The following is a 20,767-nucleotide window of genomic DNA, read 5'->3' on the forward strand; positions in this document are numbered from 1 at the left end:
TTAATACAACAATTATCATTCGTAAACGCCAGATCCAAGATAGAATGAATAAAAGAATGTTTACGACTAAAGATATATATTTATACCTGGATAAAATTATATACATGATCTTTTTTATTTTGTATTCCATTTTTAATGTAGTCGAGGTATTGATTAAAAAATATTTGATATAAAAGTTTGAATGAATAATCCAAGCGCGTTTGAGTAAAGATAAGAAAATTAAAGATTAAAAATGGCTTATATAGATCGCATAAGAGGGGAAAATAAAGAAAATTAAAAATTTAAGATAAATTTGTTATTTCAATATTTTAAAAAATAACGATTTTTCTTTTTTGAATAGGAATTTTCCTTTTTTTTTGATCGATTCATTTACCTTTTTGATTTAATTGAACTTTATCCTTTTTTGTTTGACATTTTTACTTTTTTGATCAGACTTTTTCTTAAACCCTTGGTACTTTTACTTTTTTGATTAACATTTTTCCTTTCTTTGAACAGTCTTTCTTTTATGATTGGCGCTTTACTTTTTTTCTAATAGAATTTTTCCATATTTGAATGGAAAAATTTGTATATATATAATTACGAAAAAAGAAGATTTTTCTATCAGAGACGGTATCTAGTTACTTTAAATTGGTATTGTCAAAACCTATAATTTGGTCATTTTTTGAAAAAAGTTAGTCATAATTTTAGCCAAATAAATATTAAATAAGTATCGAGATTTCGCTAAGACAGCAAACATGTTTGACCTTTTAGCAAAATATCGAAAAATTTTTTGGGTAAAATTTGGGAAAATTTTTCATATAATAGTATAAAATAATAATATATTCCATTTAAATAGAAAATCCATCAATATTTATCATTTTTTTTTAAAAAAAGAATATAATTATCATTAAAAAATAAAAGTAAAAAAAATCAAAGAATCTTTATTTCTTATAGATGTGGAAATTCGTGAATGTAATTTTGTTTAAAAATAAATAATAACTAATAGTTTAACTGTAAGCTTAAAAAAAATTTAATTTATGAAGTTTAATTATTAATTTTTCTTTTTCTATTTTGTATCGGTTAGAATTCATTAAAAGTATTGATCGATACAGCGAGTAACGGCCTGATGTGTATTAAGGTCTTTCTGCGCGTATTTAATAAATTTATAATTTTAAATTTTCCAAAAATTTTTATTAAATTTTTAAAATAAATAAATAGTATTATTAATATATTAAATTAGTGTTGTTAATACGGCTCGCGGCTAATGCGTTATTTTATCCATTAAAATATTACGCTAGCTTAAACACTTTGCTCAGAGATGGCACAAGGGTTTAGACATCTGTTAGTGAAATCACGAAGATTAGGCAATATTTTTCTGGCTAAAATATTGAGTTAGCAATTTTAAAAAAATCGACTTCAAATCGACCCTTTTTAACAACACTATATAAAAGAATATTAAAAAATAACATATAAAAAAAGAAAAATCATGAATAGATATTTTTAATATTAAATAATAATAAAGTGTGAATATTGATCACATCTCACAATAAATAAACCTAATAAATGTGTTTGTTTGTTTATCATTTTTGCATTGATTTGAGCTTATATAATATTTATAATAAATAAATGTAATACTACAATGATAATAATTTCTGCATAAGATGATTGATAATGATTAGTTTAAGTTAGGGAATATAGAAAGATAAATCATGGTAATTCCAATTATAATTTTTTTTTTGTAACTTAAAAATTAAATATAGATATTAACTCACATCCTACATTAAGATAACTTATTAATCGAAAGAAATATATTAAAGTTGTTGATAATATTCTGATAATTAGTGATAATAACTAGTTTTAAAATTCGATCAATATTATGGATACAGATAGGTTACGTTATGTTCAAATTCTTCATATAACTCACTCAATGTAAGATGAGGTAAAGGTTTATAGAAAAAAAAAATATATATATATTAAAAAAATCACCAACGAAAATATGATGAATTTAGTCAGGTTAATTATAATATATTACGATATAAAAAAAAAATATTAATAAGATCCATTTTTTTAGGGTTGGGTGTTCATTTTAGAGTATCGAATAAAAAATTTTTCTAAAGTAGCGAATAGCAATAGCGACACATTTAAATAACCTCTTCACCAAAAATGACACCTTTCAATAACTATTTATTCGTATAATTTTAAATATATATAATTATCTATCAAAGTGTGCGTTTGGTTATACAGTATATATATAAATATATCATTGTGTTAGTTATTAGGAAAAAAAAAAATAAATTATTAATTATATTTCCAGCATGTTTGGGGAAGCCGAAATGATTTTTAGCAATAAACTTCCAATATATTCCTTTAATTCCTGAATTTTTAAATCCTTTTCCCTCAATTTTGAATCCAGATCCCGTATAACGTGAATTAATTTCTTGAAATAATATTTTGAAGAATGAAAAAAAAGGCAAAAGTGTTAAGAAATGAGGAAAAAAATTTATAATGAAGAAAAGGGTAGAGAAATCAATGGTGGGAGGTGGGGAGGGGGAGGTTGGTCTAATTTTATATGCCAATGATTCCTACATTCAACTCTTATGTTCAATTTCCTTTTTAATTTTAGGGGAGATCAATCTATGGAATCAATATGCTTTAAGAAAATTCTGTCTGTCGGGTTGTACTTACTTTCTTTCTTTCTTTCTTTCTTTCTTATTTAGCAAATTAAAAAAAATGGGAAGAAGCCAATTTCTTTAATAGATAAGAAGTTGATCTTAAAGTCGGTTATAACATTGTTATAGAGCCTAACTCCTTCCATAATATTTGGACCGGTAGTGGGGATGACTTGCAATAAATATATTCTAAAATAATCGGAGCGTAGAAATGATAATGAACCCCCCCCCCCCCCAAAAAAATAAAATAAATTACTCACTTCTTTGGGTAAGATCGTGAGGTATTCTTCTTCCTTGTAAAAAGGATTGTTGCCAGAGTCTGGTTTGATTATATGGCAGTTAGTTTTAGCGAATGGATTCTTGAAAACTGTCATTATTTTTTTTCAAATTATTTTTAATGTTCATGAGATCAAAGGATCAAAGAAATATTTCATTTTTTACTATTCTACCCGATAAACATTAATATCTAACATATTAGTGATGATTCATTCTTTTGTATCTTCATTTATTTTTATATTACTATTACCATCCTCGTGGAAAATATAATCTACCAATATTTTTTTTATCATGATAAGCATTTGTTTTACTAATGCTACAGCTGACTTCAATGTTAGTACACACTTTTAATTAGTGAATCATCAATAATAGCCGTTAGTTACTAAAATAACGTTGATTCTACCTCATTGGCTTGTCATTTCGCTATTTAATTATCATAAAAATGTAAGGTATTTGTGTCTAATACGAGGAATGACATTTGGCTACAACAGCTGACTTTAATGTCCGTACAATTTTAATAAATGAATCATCAGGGATAGACGCTACTACTAAAATGTAGTTGCCATTTATTTTAAAAATAATATTGTTTTTTCCCGTTATTCCTTTCTTATTTTCGTTCGTTCATTCTTATTTTCGTTCGTTCATTCTTTTTGATTTAAAATAAATATATATATATAAATGTTTTTTAAAAAAAATATAAACCATCATAATCTAAATCTAGTCCGACATCGCCGTTTGATAGGGTCTTGATGGGTTGCGTTATCTCTTCGTCACTAATCAAACTGTGAATCTGGAATATATAATGTGAAATTCGACGCAATATATATTTTTTTAAAAAACGTTTGCAAATTGTATTTTGTACCTTATCATTCATTTATTCATTCATTTATTCATTCATTTATTCATTCATACTTTCTTTCTCTTTTCTAAGTTTTATTTCTTTTTTTTTTAAACTTTTTTTCATTTAATTTATTTTACTCGGGGGGTTTCCAAATGTTTGTCGCTATCAGAAGAGGAAGGGAAAGTAAAACTCAAATTTTTCGCATTGCCATTCGACTTAACGCCGCCATCGTCGTTCGAATAACTCGTCAATGAGGTATCGCTCAAATGTTGACCAAAATATTTGGGTTTGAAGCTGATTGAGAAAGATGGAACCAAAATTTTTTCAGATGGCGTTTGAGGTGGCGATGGTGGGCTGAGAGGTACGCGGGGTGAGCTCAAGGGAGGAGTCGAAACCTTTGGGGGTGACGGACCTAAAATACGAGAAGGATTAAACGAATTGACCGACCCCTCAACATAAAAACCAAAACCTTCACAGGGGAGTTTAATGGATTAGGCTACTAAAATATAATAGAGGATCATTTCGTTCAGATTGTAAGTAGATTTTGGATCGGTTTATTTAACTGTCGTGTGCCCATCCGGAAATCAACCTCCCTGTAGGTGCTTTTACAACCTGTTTAGGAAAATGGTGATCATATTCTCTCACAGATTAGTGTTGTTAATTGCTTGGTCTTAAAATTTACGACCCGATTATGTGCTCAAGGATGCTCTGAGCACGAACCCAGGGTACAGACACGGGGTGACACGGGGTTCAGATAAATAAAATGAAAAGTAAGAAAAAACAAATCTCATTCATTAATCTTAAATTAAATCTTACTAATTAATAATTAATAATTAAAGCTTTGTTTATTATTTTATTATACACTAATTTAATCTCATTTTCTTACTTACCAATCAAACATTTTTTAAAATTGGGGTTTTGATTGGAAGTCAGAATAGGCAGGAGAAAAAGACGACGCTTTTTTATAATTTTTTTTAAAAATACTAGGCCCAAATCAGCCTGAATCCCAGGTCTCGGGGTTGGTTTGGTCGGTTTTTTTAGACCCAAACCCCAGGTCTATGTTTTACACAACCAATCGATTAACAACACTCCCCCAGACCACAGGGATCCTAGGCCAATTAGCCACTCCCGGGAGACGTTGCCACTCCCCCCCCCCCAGGTTAAGACAGAAGTTAGGATCCTGACCAAAATATTCTTCTTTGTCCAGAGACGATAAAGGTGAACAATTTTGTCAAATATTTTATTAAAAATTTTCTATTTTTTTTTCACATTTTATAGTAGGGATTAAAATATCTGGGGGAAGATGTGGAGACATAGGCATAATATTGATGTCCGATATGTAAGAGTCCTCAATGGGTATGACACACGGATCGGTAGGGGCTTTATCGAGCGAATTCTCGTAACGGCTATCGCTCGTCTCTTGAGGTTCTATCGTTTCCTGAAACAATTTATAAATAAATTTTTTAAAAAAATACTCATTCTTTTCAAGAACAAAACAAATCTTTAAATCAGACAATAATTTTTTTTTTTTTAAATTTCGGATAATTTTATTTTCAAATAAGAATAAGATACAATATAAAACTATCCCCCCCCCAAATCCTATCTTCAGCCTCATCGTGGCGGGGGAGTGGCAACGTCTTTTGGCAGATTCCCTGTGGTCTGGGGGTCGGGATTCCCGTCTCCTAGACGGGACGTAAAAACCACCTAAAAGGGGTTGATGTCAGGAAGGGCATCCGATTGTAAAAACCTTGCCACAAGACTTCCTGATGATTGAATCAGAGGGGAAACCTGGTCAGCCTGGGGTAAACCTAGAATTCGCCATTAAACGGCGAAGAAGAAGAAGATACAATATAAACTTTCTTTCTTTCTTTCTTTCTTTATTTATTTCTTTCTTTCTTTATATCAAAATGAAATATATATAAGAAAAAAAACAAATATGAATATATTTAAAAAATCATTGTGAAAAAAAAGTACATAAAATTTGATATGAAAAACATTGGAAAGATAACTTTTTTAAAAAAAAGGGAACATGTCACCTCAAGAGAAAAGCGAATGCTTAGGAAATCGGATAGGTCAGATTTCGAGAAATCAGCTGGCGAAGAATTGAATAGAAAAATGGGAAATTCTTTCCTCTTATTCGGGAAGAGTGTACTTATTATTTGATTGGGAAAAAAATCAGGGATGCAAACCGAACCAGAACCGTTAAATAATTTTCTAACCTAACACGCTAAAATGGCAGTGAGAGGTTCGAACCTCATGATTTTATGCTTATAAAAAAAATGTGAAATAGCTATAACTAGTATATTGATAAAAATATTAATTTATATCCGAATTGTTTTTTAAATATTTTTATCGACCATTGATTGATAGATAAGTGCCAGTCGCAATTTTATTATTAGGATTTATACAACATTTTTTTTTGAAACTATTTTTAAGCTTATGATGCATAGAGAAAAATTTGAATTTATTATTTATATATATATTATTTACATTTAGTATTATAAATGGCATATGAAAAATGTTAATATTAGTGATGGCGACACAACTATGAAGGGGCACCGTGGAGCAAACCTTGAGCGTCACATAAAAAGAAAACGCTGATCTAAGAACTCATCACAACAAATAAATAAAATATATAATTAGAATGTAGGTTTGTATACAAAAGTGTACAAACCGGTTTTTATAGGTTTGAACCCGCTATTTTTATTTTTCACTAACCGAGCCCGAAACTATAAATTTTATTGGAAACTAACCTGAACCGATATTCGTTTCGGTTCAGATCCCCGGAAAAAATTAATAATTAAAAATACAATCCGTCAATATTTATCGTATTTTTTAAAAGAATTTATTATATCATTAAAAATAATGAAAGTAAGAATTATAAATTTATTTTCCTTTATATAAAATCTTTCTTTCTTATCCGTATGGAAATTGGCAAATATAATTATTATTTTTTTTATGAAGTTTAATGATTCATTTTAGCCACTTGTATCGGTTAGAATTAAAAGTATCGATAGGCGAGTAAATAGCCTGAAATGTATCTGCTTATTTTGAACTTTAAGAAAAGTTTTCATTATTTTTTTTTATTTTAAGGTCTTAATCAGGCCACGTAATTCGATAATTTATTATTTTAAATTTCCAAATTATAATAAATAATAATATATACATATTATTTATAAGTAAAAAAAAATTAATTTAACGCCTTCCATAATAAAAAATAAACTGAAATAATTTCGTTTGTGATATTTTGTGTGTTTGAGCTCATGTATAAATATTTATAATAAATAAAATATAATATACGATAAATAATTTCTGCATAAGATGTGTTCGATAGATTAGGGAAACATAGATCTAGTTTTATAAGAAGAATATATTTGGGTAAATCCCAATTTTATAGATGATATTAAGTAACTGATTAAAATTGTGACTTATTAATCGAGCGAAATATTTTTTAAATGTCGATGATATGATATGATATATATATTCGTAATAATAACTAGTTATCGAAATTTGACACATTCCACTCTCGCATTCAAAAAAAAAATACAATCAATATCATGGAATTAGAGATCTCCGTTCCTGTCCTACTTGCAAAACTCAAGGGAAGATTTGGGGTTGAATCCACAATTATTCGAGGAAAGATTAGGTTTAAGAGGCTCACATAGAAATAAGAAGAAGAAAAAAAATTATATTTAAAAATTAACCAACGAAAATGAATGACGAAATTTCGTTAGGCTTAAAATATAATTTAATTATATTAATGCAAATTTATACACCTTTTTAATTTATTTTTAAATGTGATGAATGGTTATTACTTTGCTACTTTTTAATAAAAATAATTTCTTTGGTTTATATATTTATCATGTATTGTTAAGCGGCAATATGGCTATTTTTTTCCAACTCTAAAACCAGTTTAAATTTACATTTATCACCGGAAATGGATTCTGGTATGTTTAACAATACCTTTTTATACCTATGAATTGTTGAGAAAATTTTGCCGTTTTATAATTTATATTTAAAAAACAAATTGTGGAAAAAAAATGCGTATAAATTATATTTAAACTCAAAAGTTCACGACAAAATTGTCCGCAGGATTCATAGGTTTAGGTATATTCCGAACATGACGAAATTCCATTTCCGGTGAAATCAGATCCTTTAAAATTTAAAAAAAAAATAACATTGCCGCTAACATATAACCAGTGTATCCATAATGACTTGTTTGTTAAAACATTTCCATATATATCTGTAAAAACAATCTTTCTTATAAAAAATTGTTTAACTTTATTTAAAAATGTTATCAAATATAGTTATTTTTTAACAATAATTATTACCATAGTCAAACAATTTAATAAGAAAGTTATTACAACAAATAAATATAAGGAAATGTTTTACGACAAATTAATCATATACACACGGCCGGGTAATATAATATATTTAAAATAAATAAATATTTTTTTTAAAAAAAATTATTAAAGATCAAAGTTTTTTACATGGGTAAGTTCATTTTTAGAGTATCAAATATAAAACAAAAAATATGACGTTTCACTATAATTAACTCTTCTTAAATTATCTAAATCAAAGTGTGTGTGTGTGTGTTCCCTTACATATATATATATATTATTATGAAATGATAAGTAGAATCGAAAAAAATGTTGCGGGGTTTTAAGAGGAAGATAGAAGAAAAATAAAAATGATATTTAATTCATTTCCAATATATTTGGGGAAGCCGAAATGATTTTAAGCAGTAAATTTCCGATGTATTCCTTCAATTCGTAAATTTTCAAATCCTTCTCCTTCAATTTGGTATCCTGTTCCAATATAACGTGCGTTAATTCCTTGTTTTAAAAATTTTTTTTTTAAAAAAAAACAAATATTTTTTTGAAAGGAAAAAAATAGGTTAAAGATATAAGTGTAAGTAGGAAAAAGATTACAAAAAAACAAACAATGGAAGGTGAGAAGGATTTAATTTTATGTGTCATGGATTTGTAAATCGAATTTCTTATGTTCCGCCTTCCGGTTTTCGTAATTTTTTGGGGCGTAAATAATATGCCACAACCAATGGCATGTAATAATACCTAGACTTGGGGACGCCATTTTTAAAACCCGTATCATTATTAAAAATTTTAAAGGAAAAACCAATTTATTCCTAGGTCTGACGCAAACTATATTAAAGAATTGCCTGGTCATCGAGATAATAAGGAAGCAAAGTTATTAATTTAAATAGTAGTTTTTATACATGAGAATAATTACTTTTATAGGTTACCAAAATGGCGGGTCCAGCTGATTTGCATTCAACGAATCTAATGCATTATTCTACTAGGTATTATTATGTGTCATTGGCCACAACTCACAAATAAAACTACTTTATAGTGTATTATCACCGTATCAAAAATTCTGAGAAACACCGTGAAATGAATATATCGCGAAACGCGATACATTTATCGCGAACCCTTTATAGCGAATGTTTTTGCGCGAGCGGCATTACCGCAAAACTATAAATAGTATATTCATTTATTAAAGTTAAAAAAATACATTATAAAAATTTTACCCACATAAGTTCCTTAAAACATAAACGCAAGTGTTTTTAAGGATCTTTTGGTTAATCATTGTCTATCAAGTAATTATGGGACTTTTATCTGATGTGACAAGAAAAACAAAATCAATCAGCAATTTCTTTCGGGTCTCTCTCCCCCATGGTTGCAAGTATAGAGGGGGCATTTGGGTCCGTATCTTTTTACCCCAATAAATCTTCCTTCCTTCCAAACAAAAATTTTTTTTAAAAAAATGAACTCTAAGCAATTAAAAGTAAAAATTTTAAAAAAAATATTCACGAAATGCTAAGAGTTATCTTCATACTCAATCAAGATTTAAAATTATTTGAAGGGTAAAAAAATTTTTAAACCGATTTGCCCCGTTATTTTAAACCCTCGTTAGATTTAATAACACCTAGTCTGATGATGTATTCATTAATAATACATTTGAAGGCGTCGTTGAATGCAAATAAGCTGGACCCGCCATTTTGGTAACCTATATTTCATACTAAAAACTACCATTTAAATTGATAACTTGCCTCCATATTATCTCGATGATCGGGCAATAGCTTTTATAAAGTTTGCGTCAAGGACATAGGAATAAATTGGCATTTAGTTTAAATTTTTTTTTTATATAAAGATTTTGGCCAAAATGGCGTCCCCAGCTGTATTTTCATTGATGTATGACATTATTTAACGAATGCATCGTCAGATGTCATTGAGCAAACCTAAGACCAATTATTCGATTGAATTTATATTTTACGAATACGAAAAACAAGATTATTTGATTAGAGCAAATCGAATACAAGTAATGCAAATATTCGCTTCGTAATTTAGACATAACATTGCAGCTGGTATTGTTAAACGGCTGCCGGTTTTTAAAAACGGCTAACTCAATATTTTATCCATAATAATATTACGCAACCCTGAAGATTTTACTCGTAAAAATGGCATAAGTTCTATACATCAGTCAGCGAAATCTCGATGTTTAGGCAATATTTTTTAGGCTAAAATATTGAGTTATCCGTTTTTAAAAACCGGCTCAAAACTAACCGTTTAACAACACTAAGTCCAGCAAAGAACAAAAAAAAATAAAATAAATAATATATATTTTATAAATATTTTCTAAATCAAAATTTATCTTTTAATTTTAATATATATATATTTTTATAAAATAATAGATAAAAAAAAATAATCTTTGATTAAATATTTAGAGTTAATTTTTAGTAAATATTATTTTTTAAAAAAATGAAAAAATAGGTGTTCCCTTTCCGGAACACAGAGAACCCAAACATGTATAATCGTTTTCTGAAGGAAGAGAAGAATCGAGAAAATTATGGAAAATGTATCATTTTTAATTTCCAATTTATAATTGTCTTAATTTTTATATTTTTTTAAAATAATAACATCTTTTTAAGAAAAACGCATCACTTAAAAGCTTCCGCTAAATTTATGAGCATTTTTTATTTCTCCAACGCAATGGAGATAAATACAAATCCGATTTTTTTTTTTTGAAAATAAATATTTAAATCATGGACCTGGCAGATGTACAACCATTTACACGGCCGACACTGATAAATAAATTTAGGGCCCCGCCCGTAAAAAAATACGACCCGACCTGCGTAACCCAAGCGTGCACGCCTCTGATATAAATATGACGAGACATGACCAGCTAATAAATATGTCTAATAAAAAGGAGGAGTCAACCAAGAGAACAACTAAATTTAAATACCTTATGCAGTGTTTGCAAGCGGCAATAATGCATTTCAAAATGGCCTAGGGTAAAATTATCGTTTGGCGTTAGCAACCATTTTTAAAAAAACGCAAATAGGTTTGCCTTTTTATTACTTTTAATTTATTCTTCGCTTTGTAATATCATAATACAAAATGTAATATAAATAACTTACTTATAATCCTAAAAAAAAAAGGAATATTTTAGAAATTATAAAGAAATAAGAAAGGCAGACGATAATATAATTTTCAAAATCTTTTAGTACTTATTTAAAATTTTGTATCGACGGATATTAATAAAAAAAAGACAACCTCAATTTAAACAAGGGACGCGTTACGCAAACGCTCAATTTGTGCGCACTATTAAGAAATGTTCCTATTTTCAAAACTCGTAAGGAAGGAAGGAAGGAAGGAAGGAAGGAAGGAAGGAAGGAAGGAAGGAATGAAGGAATGAAGGAAAGGAAGGAAGGAAAGAATAAAAAGAATGAGAATGAAAAGAAAGAAAGACAAAAAATTCATTTTATTATTATGCAGCGATCATTCTTTTAATATATTATTACCGTAATTTAAAAAAGATTAAGAAAAATTGTTATATTTAGATTTATTTATATTATTAGTCAATTTATATTTATTTTGTAGTAGATATATAAAAGATTTTTTATATTAATAGTTGTATTCCTGCCAATTTTGTTTTTTTTAGAAAATTATATTTTTTAGGTCGCTAATATTTAGGAAGGAAAAATTAAAAAGAGAAATAAGGTTAAAAAAAAAATATGTAAAAAGGAAATAAAAATAAAGTGAACCCAATGCGATATAAAACAACAGATTCCCCTTAGTTATCTGCATCGGGCCTAATTTTTAAAGCCCGACTCTAACCCGAAATATTTTAAAGAAATTAATTTTTATAATTACTCAAAATAAATGATATATATTATATTATATGGCCTCTAGTTTCTATAAATGCAATCAAATATTTTTATTTTACATTAAATATTTGAGCATAAAATCGATAAATCTAAGATACATTTTTAAAATTCCAAAGTCCGACCCGATCCGGCCGAAATTTTTTTATAAATATTAACAGAACCCGATTGCCGGGCCGGGTTCGGGCCAGGCCTGCTTTTGCAGATCTCTAATTCTCCCTTTCTCTCTTTTATTTAATGACTACCAATATCCCTTAAAGCTTTTTGGTCAAGCAGATAAATATTGAATGAAGGCTATTTAAAAAAAAATTGAGAGCTAAATTATCATCTCTAGGCCCTCTCGGAAGGTTATAAGGAAACAGATGACATGGGTAGTATAAAAAGTTATATTCAAAATTTTATATAAACCAGTTCTAAGCTCAATTAGCATTATATAAATTTATTATGATTAAAAGAAAAATTAAAAACTCCATTGTGTAAATATAGATTATTTCAAACTAATTTATATATTTATTTTTTTTGGAATATAGGTTAATTTAATTTACATGGTCTTTAAAACTAAATGTTTCAAAATAGCGATATTTTTTGGGCGCGAAATAGTATTGTTGGCTATACTGTCTTTCGCGATAAGGGGTTTCGCTATAAATAATTATTCGCGATATAGTTTTTTAGCGGAATAAATTATTTGTTAATGTGAATTCGCAATAAAAGTTAGAATCCATCAGCCATAATAAACATCATTCGCGATAAATAGTTTCACCGAAATTGACATTGGAACCCATTATTATAATTATACATTTGGATAACCCGGTGAATACGTGAAAGATTAATTTTTGGCAGATAGAACATTCTGTTTGCCAGTCTGCGCTGTCCCTCTTTCTTTCTTTACTTACTCATCTTACTTACTTACTTACCTTCCATATTTTCTAAGAAAGGAGGAAAAAAAACTTCTTTTTTTTATATAAAAGAAGTCGATCTAAAAATCCCCCACCCCCAATCCTACCTCCAGCCTCATGGTGGCGGGGGAATGGCAAAGTCTTTTGGCGGCTAATGGAAATCTAAAAGGTTCCCTGTGGTCTGGGTCTAGAATGGGATTACCGTCTCCTCGATGGGGTATAAAAACCACTTAATGGGGTTGATGTCAGAAAGGGCATCCAATTATAAAAATCTTGCTACAAATTTTACTAACGATAAAATCAGAGGGAAAACTGGCCAACCTGGGTAAAACTGAAGATCGCCATTAAACAGAGAAGAAGAAGCCGATCTTAAAATCGGCTATAAGATTTTATCGAGCCTAATTCTTTCCACAATATTAGGACACCGGAAGTAGGGATAAAGTGCGATCCCTAAAATATATAAAATAAAAAAAAATACTCACCTCTTTGGGTAAGGTCGTGAGGTATTCCTTGTAAAATGGATTGTTACCAGTGTCCGATTTAGTCTTATGGCCATTGGTTTTCACGAATGGATTCTTGAAATCTGTTTTTATTTTTAGAAAAAGGTATTTTTATCCAATAAAATTAATAAAAATATAGGCCTGATGATTCATTCATTCATATGCACCCAAAAGGTATTATTATTAAAAAAAATTTAAACCATCATAATCAAAATCTCGTCTGATATCGCCGTTTGTTAGAGTATTGATAGGTTGCGTTATCTCTTCACTGATCAAGCTTTGAATCTGGAGTATATATTGTGAAAGACATTTTTTTTAAAGTTAATTAATTGTAAGTTGTATTTTAGATCTTTTCATTAATTGATTCATTCATTCTTTTTGTTCTATCTATCTATCTATCTATCTATCTATCTATCTATCTATCTATCTATCTATCTATCTATCAATCTATCTATCTATCTATCTATCTATCTATCTATCTATCTATCTATCTATCTATCTATCTATCTCTCTATCGATCAATCAATCTTTCTAAAATTTATTCCTTTCTCCAATCTTTTTTTTAATTTTAATTTTTACTCGAGGGGTTTTTAAATGCTTGTCCCGATCGGAAGAGGAACGGATATTAAAATTCGAATTTTTCGCGTTGCCATTCAATTTAACGCCGCCATCGTTTGGGTATCTAGTCAATGCGGAATCGCTCAAATTAGGAGGGAGAGAATGCTTTTTTTGCGAAGAATGTTCGCTATAATTTTTGGGCTTGAGCCCAAGCGAGAACGAAGGAATCGAATATTTTTTAGATGGCATTTGAGGTGGTGATTGTCGGGTGAGCGATAGCCGGGGTGAACTCAAGGGCGGAGTGGAAACCTTTGGGGGTGACGGACCTAAAAGAAGAGAAGGATTAAACGAATTGGCCGGCCTCATAACATGAAAATCTAAACATCCACACATAAGGGGATTTTGGAGGGGTTTTTTCGTCAAACCCCCTTAAGGTGACCATTACACCGTGTCGGGGAAAGCGGTGATCATATTTTATCCCAGATCGAAGGGAACCATATGAACCTTCATTAGCCTGTCGGAGACGACGTTATTACTCCCCACCACGTCGAAGCAGAAGTTAGTATTCTGACCAAAATGTTCCCCTAGAAGAACATTTTTTTTTCAGAAATTCTCATTCAAAATTTGTTTTTTTTAACCTTTAATGGTAGGGATTATAATATCTTGGGGAAGATGAGGAGGCATATGCATAATATTGATGCCCGATTTGTCAGCGTCTCTAACGGGGGAGACGTACGAATTGGTAGCGACTTTGTCGAACGAATTATCGTAACGGCGATTGTTTGGCTCTTGATGTTCTTCCGTTTCCTGGAACTATTTTTTATTGGGAGGAGAGGGGGTCAAAAAATGCAAACAATTCGAAACGAAAAAAAGGATTACAAAAGTGGTTACGTCGTTGATCTCCGGAACAGGGGGAAGGTCGGAAAAGCCGATAGAAACGGAGGAGAGGGAACCGAAGTCGGAAGAGTTTATCGACACGATCTCCGAGTTCGCTTCTTGCGTGGTATTCGAGGATTTGACGTGGCTGCCACGTTTGTGGGACGAGGAAAAGAAGGGTTGTTTGTTATTGAGGGAAATCTCGCTAGCGGAAAGTTCGTTCTTCAGTTTCGCGCCTATATAATATTTATATCATATGATAATTTCCAATTTTTTTTTTCGGTTTCCTATCTATATAAATATGCTGGTCGCCCTAACTTCAGCTACGATCTTTCCGGGCCGATATTCGTGAATTAATGTTATTTCTAAGGTTTAGCAACAGCCATTTTTATTTATTGGATAATATATCCTGAATTTGGCAGTGCGGCTAAACTAGGGGAGGAATAAATTATTATTTATCATCTTTCTCTACACTATTTACATTTGTTTTTTGCTTAACCCAAACTCAACTAACCCCCCCCCCCCACTTCTCTCCATCTCTCATTTTTTTTATTGCGATTTGTTAATTTTTACCCATCGATTTGGCCAAATTTTTTATGGAGGAACCTTTGTGCATCACCTTGGACATCGTCAAATCCATCATGCTCTGAGACGTGGCAGTTTTGTGGATGAAGCATATCTGAACTTGCAATTCTCCCCTGAGTCCGTCTATCTCTTGCTTCCCGGACTTGGATTTCAGATGAAACCATCTTTGTCATGTTTATTTTTATTTTTCATATTTAAATTTATTATTTATTAACGAGCCGTTTAACAACACTTAATTTCGAGTTATTGAATCTAATAATAAAGACCAAGCCAATAATTGATAATAATAAGGGGAAAACATCAATTATTAAATAATTATCTTTGGAAAATATTGGTCAACTTATATCTATTTCAAAATTTAGAATTAATATTTCGAATATATACCATGAGACTTTTATTGCCTATTATTCGATTTACTATTTTTTTTTTCTAATAATATCTCAATAACATAAATATTAAAAAATATAAAAATGTATATTTAAAAAAAGATTTGCGTTGGAGATATACAAGAGTAGGTCCGGCCCGTTAACCTACCCAAGGGGGCTTCGGTCGGGCCCGTTTAAAAATGATTCGGACCAGGAATGGTGGGGATTTAAATTTTGATATAAAATTGATATTTTAAAATATTTTAGCGAGAAACAAACCAATATTTTGTTTTATTTGTTCGTAAGAATGGATTAAAAACTCGATTATGTTTCATATATAAATTTGGGCTGGCCCAATCGAACAATTTTGGGACAGATCGGGCTGGACTGGTTTGAAAAATTAAGCCTGGCGCATATCACTAATTCGTATTGTTATATGGAGGCCCCATGGATATATATATATATATATCTAAGTAAATTGCTTTGGTAAATGTCCATCGTAATAGCTTGTTTTAGGTAGGAGGCTTCGTTTCGATTATCACTTTATATTACTTAATTTTCTACCAAATAATGTGATAAATTTTAAGAATTTCAGACCAAAAACACCGGGAGTATTGGTGGCAAATTGGAGAAATTATTACATTCGCAATGTCCATGTATTTACTGTGCTGAATCAATGCATGTAGAATCCCAAGCAACTGGAAAACCAGGAGACCAAGGTATTAAGCTGATACCATCGATCTTTAGATTTTTGCCTGATAATAAGTGATTTGGCTCAAGGGTATTTATTTGGGATATATTAGCCCTTTTTCATTCAAAATTGATTTTATTCCTATTGCCAGGATAAGTTTGGTCTAAAAAAGGTCCTTATTGCAGTGCCATCATCAATTGGAAAATTAAGAGAAGTTGGTCCTCAATGGGAGTACATTAGAATAGGATGGACATAAGATTATTAATGATGTCTGTACTGGTTGATTGAAGTCTCACCAACAATGAAAATACTATCAAAATACCAAATATTTATTTAATAAACAGTTTAAATCTTGAATAGAATCTATTACTTGAACATTTAAGCAAATTATGGTGGACTTAATTGGTCATCTTGTTACTATCACAAAGAAAGTAAAATTTTATCAAAGAAATATCAAATAAATTGGCTCAAAGTAACTATAATAATAAAATTAATATCTGGATAATTATTGTGTATATCTATATTCTAACTTGAAAAGACATTGATTTGAGTCTACTTAGACCCACCCCCATGGGCAAAATTCGGTTTCTTCTGGTGAAGGCTATATTTGGTGCCTTCTCATAAATGATTAAAGGGCCACTTAATCATCTCATTTAAAATATGGATAACAGTAATGTTTGATTTTGACTGTTATATATTTTAAAATCTTTTAAACCCATTTTTTTAAGCTACTATTTCTTTTAAAACAATTTAATTTTTTTACATTACAATAACAAATAAATTGAATTTTGATTTCTTTTATTCATTTTAAATAATTTTGTATAATATATAAAATATTATATATATAATGTGTATATAATCATAAAATAACCAATAACAATGAAAATATCAAATTGGATACTTTTTATTTTTGAAAATATCAGCCTGATCTTATTTTATTTTTTTTAAACAGCAAATTGACTTCAATTTAATCTGTTAGTTAATACCAAAATAGCCCTAAAATCATATTCTAAATATCATCATTGTACATTAATTCATTAATATTATAGCTTTTTTGAAATCCTTTAAAAATTAATAAGTATTTACCCAGTTTTTGTCTCTTCAAAATTTTCAAAATCACTCAAAGGAATCAAAACTTGACCAATAAAATCATCTGTTCCAAATTTTTGATGATGATACAAATTGAATACAATATTTGATCTCTTAGTAGGAATTTTACTTAAAATATTCATATAAGATATAGATAATATAATTTTTACAAATCACAGGATTCATTCCATTCAGGGACATTAGTATTTTCTATAACTGATGTTTTGTATTTTTCGGTCCCTAGACCGATAGTAACGTAAGGATCATTTATACCTATAATTAATTTGAATAGTTTTATTCAACTTTATAGATACCATTTTTCCCTTTAATTTTCTTAATATTTGCAGCAAGAACTAACAGAATTTTTTAATATTTATCAAATAAAAAATAAAATAATACCAACGACTTGAACGTAGTTTGGGGTTAACATCCTAGTTTTACATCTTTTTCTCAAACATCTGGATTTAAAGAAATTTTAATGAAGGGATGATTTGATAATACAATGCGTAAATTTTATTAACATAAGTGGTAAGTCCTAAACATTGCACAATTTCCAGTGAATAATGAGAGTGAGGCGTTATAAGAATTATCTTGGAGAGAATTTTTTTATAATTTCAATTTTCATGTATTAGTTTAGATAATTACTATCTGTATCAATTGATTTAAGCATGTATCATAAATGTAAAGGGAAAATCCCCTTTCCACATAAATGCTAAACATTTATATAAGAATAGTTTTTTAACAAATATTTTTTTATTGCAACGGTTTAAAAAAGTTACACCTTCAGTAAAGTTTTAGGAGGAAATATACTCAATAGCCTCCCCCTTCCCCCATTAAGAAAATTCTGCCTACAACACTCATAGGAAGTATTTAAAATAATAAAAAGATTTTTATATCTCTCTCACTTTATAAAATATATTGTTTACTAATAACCCAAAATTATATCTTGTTATTATTTAATAAAGATATGGATATACACTTATAAAATATTAGGATTATACATCACATGAATACAAGGAATCTTATGAAAATGATTTTAATCTATCTCCAACCCTAGAGATTATATAATTTTTGATTCAAAAGTGTCAAAGCGTTTGCGCCTACAATAGTTTTAAATCTTTTACGAATTATGATAATAAAATTATAGATAATTAATATATGATTTAAGTTGAAGCCTTTTATATGCTAAGTGTTGGCAGAAAACTCATTTTTTTGCATTTATGCAATATTTTTAATTTGTTGATGATTTTTTATATTTTCTTAAATTCGATTTGTAATATATATTCATACAAATCCTTTACCTATCATAAACTTCTATACTTTATATTTTATTCTTTCTTTATTAATTTGTAAATAATTGGGCTATAATAATTAAAAAGTAATAAATAAATCTCTCGATTTTCAATTAATCTATATTATTTGACTATATAAGAATATGAAAGGGGCTTAAAACCTCCGCTTTAATCAGATCATCACATTTGATAATGTTTAACATTTTTAAGCAATATTTTAAAATGACGTTTTTTTTTAATTTATGAATGTTGCACATCACCGATTTGCTTTTAATATAGAAATTTACTAAAATTTCAAAAAAGCAATCTAAAATAAATTCTCAATCTAATTCGACAAGTTGCTTAGCATTTTTTTTTATTTAAAACATAGAGAGACAATTTGTAAAATTGTCTATTTTTATGTTTCTTAATGTATAATTAATGATTAATAATTAACAATAAAATACATATTTGGGATTTGGGAAGCAAATTTATAACTTATTTTTAACAAAACAAGGGGAAACAGAGAAAAAATGATTACATAGATATACCCAGAGTTTTACTATGGGGGTGGTGGGGGCACTATCAGTGGGGTTTTCCACCTTAATTTTTATTGGAGGTCTTTTGGCCCACCTATTTATGTTATATTTTTGTGCTCTTTTTCTTATTTTTTATAAAAATGCAATTTTCTTAAAATTTTAAACTATGGTCGTTATTTTAAAAAATTAATCATTTTACTCAATTTTCAAACATATTTATATTAATAATGATATATTGTATACAACTTTGGAGATAGGGTAGTAGGAGGGTGTGTGGGGGAGGGGTTAGCCTAATATGATATTTACAAAAACGGGCAAATATTTGAATGGAGGGATTTCTTATTCCCTTCCCTTTCCTAGGATACATTTATGAGTGATTTGGATTATAAAATATATTTGGTGCAATTTATGTTTTAAAAAAAATTAACAATAGAGACGGAAATATAAAATTGCCTGTTAAACTTGTTTAATGCAAATAAAATAGTTCTGAAAGTTTTGGAGACATTTATATTTTATCCAAATTAAATTTTGATTTTTAAAAAAGAATTATAACTAAAATTGATGGTCAAATACGAAAGATTTATTTTTAAAATTAGCCATAAATAATCGGCAAAAATTTTAGCTAGAATATTACTTAAACCTCGAGATCTCGCTAATAGATGTTCAAAATTTTGGGCCAGAATAAAATATTCAGGCTTGCGTAATAATTTTCTGGATAGTAGTTAGCAGTTTAAATCGACTCAAAATATTATGAATAGTTTTGTTTTTTTTAAATATTATGAATAGCATCTAAATGTTACTAATAAATTTTTAAATACTATTTTTAATTTATTTTGAATAAATTTCGGATAATTTATAAATAATTATTTTAAAATTTTAAAATTAAATTTCGAATTTTTTCAAATACAAAAAATTTTGAATAATTTTATAGGATTATAAAAAAAAAGTTCTATATTCGACGAATAATTTTTCATTTCATAAGAATGTTAAATTTTTTTATTTTAATTTAATTTTTTTTTTAATGGAAAACATTTTCCTCTTTGTAAGGATTTAAAATATATTATAAATTTTCATAATTTAATTATGGGTTTTATCAAAATTATCAAATTTATATGTATATCTTATTTTCGCATTTTGGTATTTTATAATGATAAAGGGGGTAAACATAATAAAAAATTTTGTTGAGCCCTGCATAAAATTTTATAATCATATGTTAGCCCCTCTAAGAATTTCTCTTTTTTCTATTTTTTTTAAGATATATTGCGTATCCCTTTATGTCATATTATTTATTTAAAATTATTTCGTTTAATATTTATCATATTTATAAATAGTCGCCTGATTTTATATATCACGTGTAGAACTCATGATTTCTTTGTCCCAAAAAAGTATAAAAGGAACGAGATTTTAATTCTGACTCTTTTTTTTTGAAGTTATATATTTAGTTGGC

The 20,767-nt window shown here is 28.6% G+C and overlaps 1 protein-coding gene across 1 annotated transcript; it reads right to left on the minus strand.

The window, feature by feature from the left end:
• Window positions 1-2,281: 2,281 nt before the first annotated feature.
• LOC135924526 (rab11 family-interacting protein 2-like) lies at window positions 2,282-17,998 on the minus strand. The gene is made up of 15 exons (XM_065459584.1): window positions 17,910-17,998; window positions 17,825-17,863; window positions 17,681-17,783; window positions 17,508-17,639; window positions 15,354-15,529; window positions 14,796-15,016; window positions 14,543-14,717; window positions 13,926-14,230; window positions 13,547-13,631; window positions 13,329-13,429; window positions 5,035-5,203; window positions 3,903-4,177; window positions 3,627-3,714; window positions 2,909-3,015; window positions 2,282-2,416 (listed from the first exon to the last, which is right to left on the minus strand). The coding sequence occupies exons 1-15, from the start codon at window positions 17,938-17,940 to the stop codon at window positions 2,282-2,284; spliced, it is 2,142 nt and encodes a 713-aa protein (XP_065315656.1). The 5' UTR covers window positions 17,941-17,998.
• Window positions 17,999-20,767: the final 2,769 nt, after the last annotated feature.

Source organism: Gordionus sp. m RMFG-2023, chromosome 2 (genome assembly GCF_954871325.1).
Source record: "Gordionus sp. m RMFG-2023 chromosome 2, tfGorSpeb1-WG-v2, whole genome shotgun sequence".
NCBI classification, from domain to species: domain Eukaryota; kingdom Metazoa; phylum Nematomorpha; class Gordioida; order Chordodea; family Parachordodidae; genus Gordionus; species Gordionus sp. m RMFG-2023.